This window comes from Dryobates pubescens, chromosome 14 (genome assembly GCF_014839835.1).
Source record: "Dryobates pubescens isolate bDryPub1 chromosome 14, bDryPub1.pri, whole genome shotgun sequence".
Taxonomy (NCBI): domain Eukaryota; kingdom Metazoa; phylum Chordata; class Aves; order Piciformes; family Picidae; genus Dryobates; species Dryobates pubescens.
The window spans coordinates 517,228-532,885 of record NC_071625.1 but is presented as its reverse complement, the minus strand read 5'-3'; the positions used below and the strand labels follow the sequence as shown (position 1 = coordinate 532,885).

Below are 15,658 nucleotides of genomic sequence, written 5' to 3'. Positions count from 1 at the left end.
ATGTTTTATTTACACAAATCTAATTTTCTTGGAGTACTCACTAATCACTACACATACCAAAAGACACTTTAAAATGTTCTTCATGAATTTGAAGCCAGAAAGGAAAAGCCTCTCTCCATATATTGGAAAATATAACTGACCTAAATCTTAACTGCTCCATCAGAAGCATCTGAGGTGAACATTTCTGTCCCCAGATGAGCAGCTTATAGCAAATCAAAAAGGAGAAGGTTGAAAGATGATGATTTGTACCTACAGCTGTAGCATTCCAGCACTGGGTCATCCAAGGACTGCGAAAGAGCAGCCTCTCTCTAGATCCAGGCTGCACATAAATTTTGCCTTGATCTTGTCGTGGTTCCAGACACATGGTGGGGAATACTGCATTTCTGTAGGGGACCCTGTATCTCTGACCTCTATCCCAGCCATTTGGGTGCAGCTGCTCTGCACCACCACAGTTCCACTTACGATGGCAAGTAGTGCTTGGCTCGTGAAGAATCAAATCAGGAAGAGTTTGCTAATGGTACCAAAAGGATGTCAGTCAAATATCCCCAGTGAGGAGGCCTGGAACATGGCCCACATATGTATATGTGTTCCCAGACTTAGCAGCAGGAACCACAAACAAATCTGACAGAGAGAGGCTGAAGATTACTTTTGTTTTGAGGAGGAAAAACACAGTTACAGGCACTCAGTTCTTGCTGACTTACAGCCAGAGGCGCAGTGTGTTTCAGTGGCCTAGCCTTGCACATACCAACCTCTGCTGGAGAACAGACATTCAGCTGCAACTAATAGTTGTCTGTGACGCTCAGCTGCTCACTGCGGCAAGACAACCTTGGGACATCACGGCTGTGCTGCAAAGGTTACACACAGCACAGGAAAAGGCACAAACCTGGAGGATGGCTTCAAGGTATGCTCTCCTGATAGCCACAGTGCTGCCTACAAACTAAAGTGCAGTCACGTAGGAGCATAGTTGTGTCCCTGCCTAAAAGGACTTGGAAAGTGCATTTTCAGGAGTCTAGCTTAGGTACGTAAGAGCTACTCTGTGTTTTCCCTCTCCAAAACTACTTCCTGGTTATTAAAGCTACAACCACCACCCAATTCAGCCAGTGTGGAGAAGAATTACAGAATTACAATCCAGTGAGATGCATGAAACTAAAAATAATGCTGTGGTTAGCTATGATTTATGCCATCAGGAACTTTTTGTGGCTCTAGCTAGTTGGGCAGAAGTTTGAAGTGTGAACTTACATGCACTTAGCACCCAATTTAAAATTCTGATAAAGACAAATTACCAATGTCCATTTAATATCCTCAATTAATAATATCAAATGGTTTATTCTCATTTCCACAATTCTGAATATCATCTTTTTAAAAAACAAAAGGGGAAGGCAAGTAATAATAATAATAAGCTAGCTGCCTCTGAATGTCTTGGGAGCCCAGCAGTCTTCTCTGGTAAGTCACTGTTTATGCATGCTGCTGTGCTCGGGAGGTGAGAAAAAAATTAGGGCTGGAGTTTACACTCACCAAAAGGCTTTGCAAAGTGATACTTTGTTGTGAGGTTCTTCTGGATCTAACAAAAAGAGCTGGCCAAATGCAAATCAAGGGGAAAAAAAAGTTCATTTTGACATACTGGAAGAAAATATTTCTTTCCTGGGAACTGTTGCTCTAGTTTATAACTTGCTGTCAAAGGTTCCATAAATTATGCATGAAGTCATGAGGGTGGCTGTACCAGGTTACGTTGTCACTCCAGCCTCTCTAGTGTCCCATCTCCAGCATCACAAACCCGGGAATTCGTGTGGCTTCCTCACCGGTCTTGATCTTTCAGCTCTCACTGCTCTTCTGGCTTTTCTTTGCTTAAGCCCTAATAATTACCTTTTTTTCCTCTCTTTTTTTTCCTTTTGAGGCTTTTTCCTCCCTGGCAGAACCTCAACATTTTGCAAGAGCCAGGTTAACACCTGCCCCCCAGAAAAAGTCCTCAGTAGGAACACATGTCCAAGGCAGATGACTGGAGAACAGATGAGAGCAGGCAAGCATATCCAGGAATTTACAGCACAGGCACTTCCCCTGCCAAATACAGTATCTGTCTATTTCATAGGCTTTGAAAGAATTCTCTTCTATGAATTACTCCAGTTGCTTTTTTGAAGCAACATGAATTTTAATGTCACAGTGTCCCACACAAGGGAACTAACTCCATACACGTAGCATGTGAAGGGCAATCTCCTATTGCTAGCTCTCAATAAGCGTGTTCCAGGTGGTGACCCTTTATTCTCAGCTGAAGGTGTCAGCAATTCTGTACCCATGCTCTACAAACCACCTAGAATTTCTACTGCATTCTTCTACTACCCTTTGTACTGCCTGAAGTACCTCTGATAGGCTTAATGAATGCTATTTCATGTCTGCCTTGGTAGCTTTTTCTGTCCTGATCTTTTTTTCCATCTTGGCTTTTTCTAATGAACTGTGGAGTCCAAGATTGTACACAACATTAGAACACATCATGAATTATCTAATTTCCTTTCTGATCCTTTATAATAGTTTATAAAATGCTATTTTCATTAACAGGCCAGTAGCACCTCTTGTGTCCTTCACTCAAGAATTCCTTGGAAGTTTACCTTGGAATTACAATGGCATTTTAGAAGGAAGAAAAGAGAACTCTAGAATTCCCTCCTCAGTCCTGCTGAATGATTAGAGTGGAAAATGCTGGTCTTCACTGAAGTGTTCAGAGTTGATGGCAGTACAAGTGTGTGTGTATATGCATATCAATACATTCACATGTACATTCACACATGTACATGTCTAATGTTTAAGGAAGCACTTACTCATGACCCAGAGCCCAGTGCAACGGCAGAGTGTCACTTAAAGCAGCAGTGCTGTTGTCCCCATCTGAGGGCTGCAGACTGCCTCCATAGTCACAGAAGGAATCAGCTGATTCAAGATCTGGCAGAAAGGATTCTGGCTTGGTGTAAGGGCAAAGGAGGGAAGCAGGCTGGGGGGGGTTGTTTGTTTGTTAGTGTTGTTTTGCTTCTTTGTTTCTTATGCAGGTTTATTATTTCACTGGAGCAGCTCAACGATCTGGTTCATCCTGTGACCCTACAATCACTAGACTGGGTGGTGAAGTGGAAGGACTTGTTTTCCAAGGAGCAATGACAAAAGCACAAATAGCCCCCGTGACATCGACCCCTAGCCCTTCATGGCCGCATGCATACCACTTAACTGCATGTGGGAGGTCCCAATGGATGTGGAAGTGTCTCTTAAATACCGTCCAGCATAACTACCAGGCTATGCTGAAATGCAGTTAGTAGGGTTACAATGATTCTGCCAGTCTAGGAACTGGTCCAGTTTCAGCTTCATTAGGAACATGAAGGTTCATTACATCTAAGAGTTCCAGATCCAACATTTAAGGTGGAGAGGAAGGAGAAAAGGTGTAGTTAGATGCCTCATATGAGCATTTACAGAAATGTTTCGACAGCTAACAGAAGATTGCTTTTCCCTCCCATAGACCTTCTAAGAGTCTAAAGAGGCAAACAATTGCATAGCAAGAGCATGCAAGCTATCCAAATGCTTTCTGAGTAAATATTTTAAAGCAGAATTTCCATTCTGCAGTGCTGCAGGAATTGTCTGGGTCTTGGAAAACGACACTAACATAGTGAGCTTTCACCCTCTCCAGGGTATAATTATTTACTGCCTAATAAATTACCAACAGTTATCACGTTTGTTTCCCAATAAATCTAGCCTTAGTGACTGGTAACAACAATACTACTTCAATTCGCTGTGCGTTTGACAGACATCGCTTAGGAATACTATAAAGTGGTCCTCATTAGTGAGCTGAAATAGAATGCCTTATGGCCCATTTACAAGGAGATAAGGACACTTAATTATCCAGCTGCAGTATAGTTCCTTAGGAGTTTCTGCTTGAGACAGCAATTTTGTGAGCAAGCAGTCATTCACTGAGATGAGAACTAAAGAAGTCTTTCACAAACTGCTACAAGAGAGATTAAGCCATTGGCTTTGTTTAATATTTCCAGTGTACATATTTCTTTAATTGATTTATATTTTTCCACACAGGCACCCTAATGTGCATTTAGTGTTTCCAGCTGAAGAATGGTATGCTTACACACAAATTTTTCACTAACAAGCTGTCTGAGGGACACCAACTGTGTTAGTTGGTTTATATATGTGCTGATACCCCCTGAAATATCTTTGGTGTGAGTGAATGAATGCCATTTGCACAAAGCAGAGTGAGGAGGGATTTGGCACTCACATGTACTGTAGGAATGAGGGTGGGTAATTGATTTCAATATTAATGAACAAGAATTTACATGTAAAAATACGTGCTTAAAATACTAATTTTTCAGTACTAATAAATTTTGACCTCCTGCTGTGACCATCAACAAGTTAATAGGAATAAAATATTGGAATTCCCAGTTCTGTTTTGCACAATTCAAATGTTTTCCCACTGACATAAATTTAAATGGAGTTATTGCTCTGCTGAACCTATTACATCACAGCCTGGCTTGATCCCATCCAGTACAGGCTGCTGCATTTTATTATGCAGTGTAACTTGGAAATGAAGGTGTCCTTACCTGATCAAGGGATGCAGACAATTTTCTTTGAAATCATGATTATTTGGAATGAATATTAACTTCTTAGTTTTAGAAAACAATCTAACTTAATTAATTCAATCTAATTTAATTGAGTCAATCTGTCCCAACACAGATACTGATCACCTAAATAGCAGCACTAATGTAATTATCCTTTAACAGATAATAGAGCAAAAAGATCCTTGCAGATGCACTTCACCTCATCCTACAACAACTCCCTTGACAAAAGTGTCTCTGTTGACTCTAAAAGAAGTCCACGCCAGGACTCTATGTCTGGTGAGGCCGATCAGTACAGTACTGTACTGTAGAGTACAGCCAGAAACTCTTACTTGAGCTTTCTGAGCATCTCTGAAAAATACCTGTCAGCACAGAACATTTTCTGATAGTCACCTCTGATCTCTTTTTAAACTGAGTGCAGTTTTATTATTGATTTAAAATGGCTTTAAAAATGAAAAGGCTTGCATGTAAAACCTCTAAAGCAGGAGGAAGTAGAGGGAAACTGAGCAAATCGAGGTCTTTCTGTGCTCCTCTGTGTACTGTCAAGCTCAGCTGAAGCTGTTTGCTTTGACGCCTTTGGGGATCAAAGCAGGAGTTCATGACAGAATAAGAGAAGTGTAGAACATCAGATGGCTTCAGTGCATTAAAGTAAGGTTTTGTTTTAAGCTCTGGTGTGGTCATTCAAACTCTGTCAAATCCATGCTTTCAATTAAGCCTTTAATACTAAGAAGAATAACCTTAATAAGAAACTGGAGTTCATAGATTAAACGCATCATGTTTTGTTATTACACTGCAGTATAACCCATTAGCAATAAAAATTCCATTTCAGGGATAGGAAAAAAAAGTCTGTCACTTTATTAATGCATTCTTTTCTTATAACCATTTTGCAAGCACAGACCTGCTCTACCCAGACCAACAGTTTATGGCCAAAGTTGGTCAGAAACTTCAATGCATCTAGCAAAAATGTATTTTGTTTGCTTCTGTGCTTCAGAAGAGCAAAGAAACAAAACAAAAGCAGTGACTGATATGCCACATTCGAGGTGTGAGCCTCACAAGCTGTGTCTCATCATGTTGGAAAAGACCTTAGCAATGCCAAGGAGGAGGCACAAAGAGGAGGCAAGTGCTTACAGAATGAAAAAATGCTTTTAGAAACACCGCTGTTAAAATGCTAGGAAAACATGCTGGCACCTCAGATTGCATCTCAGATGAGTACCACACTCATACCTTACTGTACCATACTCCAGCCTGAAATCTACCAGATTTAAATACCCTAGTTATTGTATCCCAATATATGGCTGAATCAATACAACATAGAACTTTTGTCTTGCTAAAACCAGTCCAGACATTTAAGATTTAAAATTCCTCTGGAGAACACCTGAATCTGTTATTCTGTCCTGGGATTCCCCACTGGGATTTGTTTTTCTCTTTTTAAATACTAGCTTGTATTATACAAGGTGTCTTTGAAGTCTCTTTAATGAAGTAGGCCAGCATCACTGTGGGGTAATTCTGCTGATGTCAATGGAGTTTCCCCTGTGCCTATAACCTTTGGGTCATTTCTTTGAAGTTCTCATTCTGTTCTTACTCTTTTCAGTTCAGCATAAATTTTAACATCATAACAACTATGGTCTGAAAAATGGAACAGACTGCCCACTGCTTAATGTATTGAATAAATTAATTGCTGTGCCTTTAAAGGGCCTGAATTCCACCTGAATAAACGTTTGGATGTGTTTACCTTTCTTGTGTGATTTTCTAAAGTATTAAAAGTACTCACAAACCATTTCTACCTTTTCAGAAATGCCAGACCCACTAACTGTGTGATTTGCTTCATGAACCCTTTAGGCATTTCTGGGGAGGTAAATTCCTGGCATATATGTGTATTATTTTGAGAATTAAGCTTAGCTTCTTGTCAGCATTCAAAAGGAAGATAATACTTCATTTCTCTCCTGCTAGGAGGTCACAAAACCAGGCATTCCTGACAAAACTTTCTCTACTGTTCCATTAGTTTTCTAATTCATTTAAGTTTAGACCAAACGTTTTCACAAGGTATATTATTATGCAGTTTGACAGACACACAGGAAAAGGAAAATAACTGCACGGTTAAATGTACTTTCCCATTTAATTTTGGCATATCCTGGAGCAGCTATTCTAAGTCATGGAACTCAATATTCACGCAACAGACACTCTATGTCTATTTTCTTAAACTGGAATAAAAAAGAATGTATTTTAAAATATATATTTATTGTGCTTGGCTTGAAACATAGTTTCTGAATTGTAGATTTGAACTTGCATATACTTCTTTGATGATGATATTATCTAGTGCTTCACATAGCTTGTAGTGTATCCCTACACACCCTTTTCCTAAGTTCTTTTTCTGGTGTGGAAGCCTAGAAATTCTGTCACTATATTTTTTACTGTTACAGATGTATTGTTTGACAGTAACAGTAGGAAGAGTTTTATTCACCCTCAGACAAATAATAGTAGCATGATGAATGAACAGTTTAAAAAACCCAAACCAACAATAATCACAAAATCTTTGATGACCTTTGCAAAGAATTATATGATCTCTATCCAACTCTTATCTGCTACAAGCGAAGAGCTTGTACACTCTGGGAGACAAATGTGGAATAGCTCTGTAGTGATAAATTAAGCCTTCACCTGAATGTTTTTATTTCTCCATCTTTTGTTGGAGAAAAGCAAAAATTTCAGGCATTTATCTATATTTGAATTTGGAGATTACTTAAGCCTTAAAAAGTTACTTTAAATATTTATGTAGAGAACAATCATCTCGTTTGGAAGTCTCTTCCCTGAAAGAGCTGCTTTCTTAGAACATCTATTGTGGAAAAGTATTGGCAGCCACTGCCAAGATTGTTGCCCCTGCTTAAAACACCAAAAACCCTGGGCAATGTGACAAGTCTGTTTAGCCATGGACACAGGCCAGCATGGAGACATGTGAGTCTCCATGGTGCTCTGCATTTATTTGACTCTCTGTAGGCTTTGTGACCTATTAGAGTGTCTATTTAAAGGATTACATGCAACTGAAACCCTAGGACTGCTCACACTGGGACAGAGGTGGGTGGTATTTTGGAAATCAAACTCACAAACAATTCCAAGTTTTACAGGTGGTCCCCATCCCAAAGCTGGGCCTGACCGAAACTGACAATGAAAGTGGGATCTGGGTTTTGTATTTAGGGCCATCCATACTTCAAAAATGTAACCTTTGTGTGGCTTTTACTTGTTACTTTTTTCTTCTTTTGCCTTTGCATCATTCAGAAATCCCCCTGAATTTTGTCTAGCCACAGTGAATGTACCAAGGCAGATTTCTGAGGGCTGCATCTCGAGTTAGGGACTATGTTAGCTAAGCTTCTTGAGTCTAAGAAATGAACAGCAGCAGTGTCTGTTCAGCCCTGTGGCTCTACATTACTCATCTATACTATTCACAGCCTCCTAGGAGGGAAAATTCTGAGATTTCCCCAGTTGATTTAAATTAATCTAAAAAGAAATATTCTGATATGATCATGCCCTTGCTGGAGAATATTTGTGTCATGGTTTGCAACCAAAGATCAGCAGTTAGCACCAGCTTGGTTACAAATGAAGTTGTTTAGCTATGTTACTACCATTCTATTAAAAGTGTTTTTTAAGATAATAATTTCAGTTTCACAGATTGGAAAACCCTGACACTAAGCCCTGTGCAAGGGAGAATGAAATTTTCCTGCCTGTAACTTATCTCAGGGAAGATTTTTCAGTTTCTTGATAGAGATAACAGTTTAAAAAATCTATGTGCATACATACTAAACTCGATCAACAGCTATCTTCTATCTCCCAGTGTTCTTGGTTGTTCCTCTTCTCCTTGCCATTAGTTATTTAGCATGATCCCGTAACAGCATCCCACACACTTTCTTTCCCATCTAATAATTCTGTATGTGACAGCTCTCTCTCCTCATATGGAAGTCGTTCCAGGTCTCTAATGTTTCCCGTTGTCCTACTGTTTTCTGGCCCATTTCAGTCTCTGCTATAATCCTTATGAAATTAGATGGCTGAGATTTACCAAGTGTACAACATGATTCATGGATCACATGTTGTTGTTGCCCAGTAAACACTGCTTCTCACGGTACACGTTATGTTTTCAACATTAGTGCACACATAGACTTGTGCAAGGCTACCTAAACTTCCCAGCTTTGAGTGAATGTAGAATAATCCCAGTGGTACTTCCCAGAATGCACACTTTCCCATCTTGAGCATATATTTGCACAGGCTGAAGCTGGTATTCATTTTTATACAACCAAATGCTTTAGTGTTCAGCCTTCATTAAAGTGGTCCTGCAGTCCAGGACAATATTATTCTTTTAAATTAGGCAATTTGGCTCCTTTTTTTCTGGCCATGGTTGTACTTAACAAAAATGCCAATCACCTAGACTTTAGCAGACAGCAGGTGGAAACATTTCTGCAATTATTTGTCTTCAAATTAAAAGAGGCATTCAGGAAAACTGTGAACATGTTATCACACAAGAGGTAATGGAATCCAAAGTCAAGGGTTTGAGCTAGGCTATTGAAATTACAGGTAGTCATTTAAACATACATTTTGCTTCCACAGTCCCACAGAAGCAAAAAAATAAACCACAACCTTCTGCAGATTCAGCTTTGCAGGCACCTGAATTTGAACCCAGGAGCCCAATTTGAAACATCCACTTCTGCAAGCCTCATTCAAAGTTTTTGTAAGAAGCAGCTGAGGAAACTGATTTTAGGGAAAACATTGGTTGGGTTTGGGGTTTGGGTTTTGGGGTTTGGGTTTTGTTGTTGTTCCTTTAAAAATCAAATTCAAATTTGTTAGAAAATCTTTCTAACCTTAACAAGAACTTGCAGGATATCTCTGTGTGAGAATAATACATCTTTAATTTTAATATTAGTTTTAAAGTACTCCTGAGCTCCATTAGAACATGCTGAACACAGCTTTGCCAGGTTTCTTTGCCAAGAGGCCATAAAACATAATAAAGGATTTGCATTGCATCACAGTGTTTCTTTACTGATATGAGAACAGCCTACTATGAAGGATGTTACTTAATTCAAATGCTGGGGAACTGTATAATAGACTAAGCAGAAGGGAACATTTAGAATGAACATGAGAGGGGGAAAATGTTTTTTACAAAAGTAGGCCATCAATATTGGCCCAAGCACACAACACTTCCAAAGGAAGAGATGTAATCCTTGTCACTGCAGTGGTTTAGCTTTAAGCCACACAAGTTGCATGGGAATATATAGCAGAGAGAAAACCCACACTGCCTGGAGCTGAACAGTCTGAATGATCTAATGTCTTCTGCCTCTTAAACAGCGTGCTGAATAATGATGTAGGTGACAAGGTTTTGACTGGGAGGACAGGGCTGTCGTTTGGGGGGTTTGGTTGGTTGGTATTGGGGGTGGTTATTGGTTGTGTTGTTCTGGGGTTTTTTGTTTGTTTCTTTCTTTTCAAGGTTTAGACAATTTATAGCACTTACAGCTCTAGAATGGGCAAATATGCCTGGCTTTTCTGACTGCTGGTACTTAACCTCAAATAGATCTCTCTCATCCATGCTGCCATACTGACTGATTAGCACAGCTTGCACATCTTGCACAGTTTCTATGTGTACCCTGTACCCATTCTCCGAAGGGTTTTGATGACTCCTTCCTAGATGGATATTATTTTTCCTCAGCTTTCTTTCCCCAAGTATTTTTAACTCTCTGCATGCTATAACAGGCAGAACTGTTCATCCCTTTAGCTGTTATTAACATTGATGTTTTCCACTATATTCTCCCTTACATTTCTTCTTCTCTCTCCTCTGTATGACTTTGCCTTGTTTTTCATAGTTACTAATCTGTTCTTTCCAGTGTCCCATCTCCATTCTCTACATGGTCTCCATTCACTGATCGGCCATGACCAGTAGAGATGGAGGCAAGTTCTTTTCAGAGACATTTTGCTATGTCCTTAGCATTTAAAAACTCAAATCCTATCTGAATTTCTTTCTCAGTCTCTGTAAGAAATCTGTTTACTAATAAAGCAAATTTGAGAAAGAATTGTTCTAGGGTGTTCTTTCAGAGGCTGTTATTTCTGTCTTTTCTACTTGTAGTGTGTTTAATGCACTCAGAAACAAATGAGATTCAGCAAGCTAGAAGGGAGAAAAATAATTCCTTATCATAAATAAAATCTCATTCAAGGGAAGAGATTCATCATCTGGATGTCTACAGCACCTTAAGCACCTACATTGAGATAATGACCATTATAACACATATTTATGTGTAAAATTCTGTATTACATTCCTTCATTTAATGCTCTATTCTCTCCAATGATTGTAAAGAAAGTTTAGATTAAGTTAGATATAGGCATCTCTAAGTTAGTACCTGTGATTGGCTGGATAACTTCCAGCAGAAGGAGATAGATTCTCAGAGGGACAGATCAGCGTTGCTAATGTGAAGCCAGTGGAATTATGGCCTGTCTCAGCTATGCTCAAGCTATAACAACACATTGATATTAAATTCCCAAAATCGGTATGGCTGTTTGCCTCAGCACTACCTGAACCTTATTTTGTGGGTTCTCATCAGCTTTTTTGTCCTCAGATACAAAGTTCTTTCTTTCTTAGACTAAGTTCTGCCTTTCCAAAAATTCAGGACTTTCTTCAGAAGAAATTTCCTAGTATGTAAAATGTTTTATAATGCTACTATCTTACCTCCTTCCTTGGAACAGAGGGTAATCAAAGTGTGAACTGTGTCCATCAATTCAAGCTGCTGCTTCTGCAGGATGCTGTTATTACTTGTTGCCTTGTTTAACTGCTTCTCTAGTTCCTGGATTACGTAGCTTTGTCGTGTAACCAAGCTTTGTAGGTTCTCTTTTTCCTCCTTCAAAGTGTCCAGCTCCTCTTTATGCCTTTCTTCCATTTCTAAAATTCTGTGCTCAAGTAAACTAAAATGGAATAAAACAGTTGGTAGTTATTTTTTCATGCCTGCATGTTTATTGATACAGAAAATGGAACTATTTCCTTCTACACCACAAAGTTCACCTCATTTATCTTTAAACTGTGACATCTGCTAGTTCAGCCCATTGATTTTCTCTATGTAACTGATCTCTAAGGTTTGCATCCTGTAGTGCTTATCCTGTAGTGCATGGAGCTACATATCTATTTTTCACACCTATCCAAGTGCATGAGCATAGGGCAGATCCCTATACAGAATTTCAGACAGAAAAGGGTAGGCAAAGGAGGGAGAGGAGCAGAGCACAGAGGAGCACATCATTGGTAGCATGGATGAGTCTGTGTGATAAGAGACAAGAATCAGGAGCAAACTAAAAGAGTGTGTGAAGGGCCTTGCCACTGAGTGTAAGATAAGCACCAGGAGCTACAGAGTACCTTCAAGCGATACGGAGCCCACCACAACATCACCATTTGATGTGGTGTATGAACCTGGGAAAGGAATTGTACCCCAAGGGAGTGGTATCTGGTTTCACATAAGCAATAGTACTGTTTTCCCAGAGAGATAAATCAGCTGTTTGCATTTTAAGGTAGGATTCCCTTATTTTTCATGAATCCAGCACCACCTCTTCTGGTGAGACAGGAGAGCTCCTCAGACAGACAATCCTTGGGCGTCACACCGTGCAGCCTGCTTACATTGGCTCTTACGAACGTTTTACATAGGCAACCTCTCGTGATAAATATTCTTCCTTCTAGTACCCTCTCTGTCCTGAGTCAGAAGTGCAGAGTTTACAAAGATCAAAGCATATCAGATTATATCTAGAAGAATAGAGGAGCTGCAGACATAAAGGACAGCTAATATCTGTCAACAGGGAACAAGAAGTTTTTCCAAGGCAGTGCTTTGATGCTGTGGTGGGAGTTTGGCAGAAATAATTGATTAATATTAGATAAAGAAATCAATTCAATCCCTCTGCTACTTTCTGTTCAGTAATTCTATTGTATATGCCAAAAGGTGTTTCTCATGCCCATAAACCAACTGATGGCTACAAACTTGCCAACAAACTGCTTCCTGTTAGTCAGTCTTAGGTTTTATTTATTTGCACTCTCCCCCCACCTTTGTTTTTACTTCTGGATAATAGATCAGTGGCAAAATGCCCGCACAATTTCAGGTCATTTAACCTAACTGAAGAATGTAATAAAGTCCATATGGAGTTGTTTCTACTAGATATCACCGAGCCTTAATATGAGCTGTTACAAATGATAACAATGCAAAGATTGAATTTAGACCTCAGATTTGCTGTACAAGCTGAAGTAATGTAAAACTTTTTTAATCAAAAAATGTGTTACAAATATCTTTTTCTGAGATGTTACAAATGTGAGACTTACAGAGATTCTGAAGAAAAATATACCTTGGAATGTCAACATAAGCTAGCTCTGTGAAAAGCAGAAGGATCTGGGTGAACACAGAAAAGCCCAAAAGATCTGAAGGAAAAATGCTTTTCCATGGAGTCCAAACGCAGAGGGGAACACGAGAGCCTGTTCTAAAAGTCTCATTAATTAGTGAAGTGCAACACATTTCAGTGGAATCAGAAGACAGAAAGTTTCAAGCTGCAGCAAAACATGGACTTTGAAGCCAAAGACAATTGATTATTTTAACACCATGCCTAACCTGGAGACAATTTTTTTCATCACTTGAACTCCAGCGTCAGGCACAAGCTCTTTATGCTCTAAATTCACACAGGGCTTTTGAGAATATTGCTGTGAAACTCTTTGAGCATTGTGATGCAGAAGGTAAGGCTAATCAATTAGGCAGAAGTGGTTGAAAATGTTCTGATGAGCTGGATTTAGACATAAAAGATGTTTAAAAAAAAATAAACAATGTCCTGTGTGAATTGTATCAGTTCTGTTCACTTTTCCACAGAGATTGAACTCTTCATATTGACTCTGAATTTGGGGTTTTCTGATAGTCTATAAGTTACATCAAGGCACTTTGGATAGTGACAAGGTGGGTGCTGGGCACAGTCTGTGATAGAGCAAGCATTATGTGTGGCCACACCCCCGTCTGACATCTTACAGTCCATGGAATCTGTTGTGTATGCTCAGTGTAAGTGAAGATGCACTCTTGAAGCCAGCATGTTGCTTTAGAGCTAAATGGTAGGTAAGGACAAAAAACCCCTATCCACTTATCTTTGTCCATATCCTAGTGCAGTACAGGGCATTTCCCTAACTCTAGAACATCCTATATGCACATCCACATCTAAATAATTCCATGAAGAAATTATTTAGCCTTTGACAGCAGCAATTTGTGCACTACATTATTTCTTTCCCACCACAGCCCTCCTAAGACCGTGGTAAACGAGCCCACGGTGATGACAGTCTTATTTGTAGCAACTCTGGCCGTGTCGAGCAAGAAGGAAGAAGCTGACAATGTTTAGATTTTCCCAGTTTGGCATCTGCAGTGACAGAGAGCAAGCAGATGCTTTATGGTTTGAGTACTATTATATCTTAATATTTATGAGTGGTGTCAATACCATGTGGAAGAAAGCCGGGAGTGTCACAGCACTTGGTTCCTTTACAGTTTTCTACATAGATGAAAAGTTCTGTCATTATAAACTGCAAAACTCAGCTAATTTAAGAAATTCATATACATGTATGCAATGATCTTCCTATATCCATAAATCTAAAACAGATAAGTCCCAAGGATAAGACCACTCCCTGTATTCCTGGGAGAAATCCAAAACAGTCATTGTGCTCTATAAGAGTCAGTGAGAAACCGTCAGTCAAAGCTCCAAAGGAACAAAAGCTGAAACATCACTTAGACTGGGGATTTCTCCACTGGCCTGTCCCAAAATGAAGTAATCCTTGAACAGTACAAGAAAGCTATTCTTATAGCTTTTGACTCCAATGTGGTGAGAATTTTTCACTTGAATTCACTTTAATTTAAAGTCATATTTTGACTTTTTTTTTTTTTTTTACTCTATTCCTTGTCATCATCTTCCTGTTTTTGAAATGAAATTCATACTTTGACTCTTTTTTCTCTTTTTTCTTTTTTAAAAAAAGATAGAAACTCATCAAAACAATCTTGGAGCAGATTGAAACCAACTGCAAGCACACACAGATACACATTTCTAACAGCTGAAAGACCATTCTGTTCTTATGACATCAGACAATTTCCAATAGATAAACACCACGAAGGAAGGACTGCGAAATGCTTAGTAGATATATTGTCTCATTTGTTGAAGAGTCATCATGAAGACAGATTTAAAATGAATATATTTCTATTAGTTTTAATGAAGGACTGTTGCTGGAATAGAATATAAAAGGGGAAAAAAGAAAGAAAGAAAGAAAAAGAATGGAGTTATTTTACCAATTAATCCAACAATCTGTAAAGGTTGACCAAGATGGTTGTATCACATTCCTTCGTAACACTGTCCAGTAAAATCTCACGGGTGTGATGTTATGCCTGACTCTTTTTTACAGCAAGTTTACAGCACACATTTCCTATACATCTGAAATTGCTCTTTATTTTCTACATGTTTTAAATTTCTATATGTTTGAAAACATTACTGGCCTAGAGAGGCTTCAATGGGAGCTACAATAATCACAAGAAAAATAGATCACCATTCACTAAAAGTATCATATATACAAAGAAAGAAAGAGAGAAAGAAAGAGAGAGAGAAAAAAAGAGAAAGAAAAAGAGAGAAATAAAAAGAAAGAAAGAAAAAAAGAAAGAAAGAAAGAAAGAAAGAAAGAAAGAAAGAAAGAAAGAAAGAAAGAAAGAAAGAAAGAAAGAAAGAAAGAAAGGAAGGAAGGAAGGAAGAAAGAAAGGAAGAAAGAAAGAAAGGAAGAAAGGAAGAAAGAAAGAAAGGAAGAAAGAAAGAAAGAAAGAAAGAAAGAAAGAAAGAAAGAAAGAAAGAAAGAAAGAAAGAAAGAAAGAAAGAAAGAGAAAGGAAGGAAGGAAGGAAGGAAGAAAGGAAGGAAGAAAGAAAGAAAGGAAGGAAGGAAGAAAGAAAGGAAGGAAGAAAGGAAGGAAGAAAGAAAGGAAGGAAGAAAGAAAGAAAGGAAGGAAGGAAGGAAGAAAGAAAGAAAGAAAGAAAGAAAGAAAGAAAGAAAGAAAGAAGGAAGGAAAGAAAGAAAGATA

The 15,658-nt window shown here is 38.8% G+C and overlaps 1 protein-coding gene across 1 annotated transcript in view; it reads right to left on the bottom strand.

Moving 5' to 3' along the window:
• The window catches only part of ANGPT1 (angiopoietin 1), a 130,197-nt gene that overhangs the window by 50,084 nt on the left and 64,455 nt on the right, over positions 1-15,658 (bottom strand). Inside the window, exon 4 of the mRNA XM_009898190.2 lies at positions 11,281-11,513. Coding sequence (XP_009896492.1) covers positions 11,281-11,513 — 233 coding nt within the window. The remainder of the gene's footprint in view (positions 1-11,280; positions 11,514-15,658) is intronic.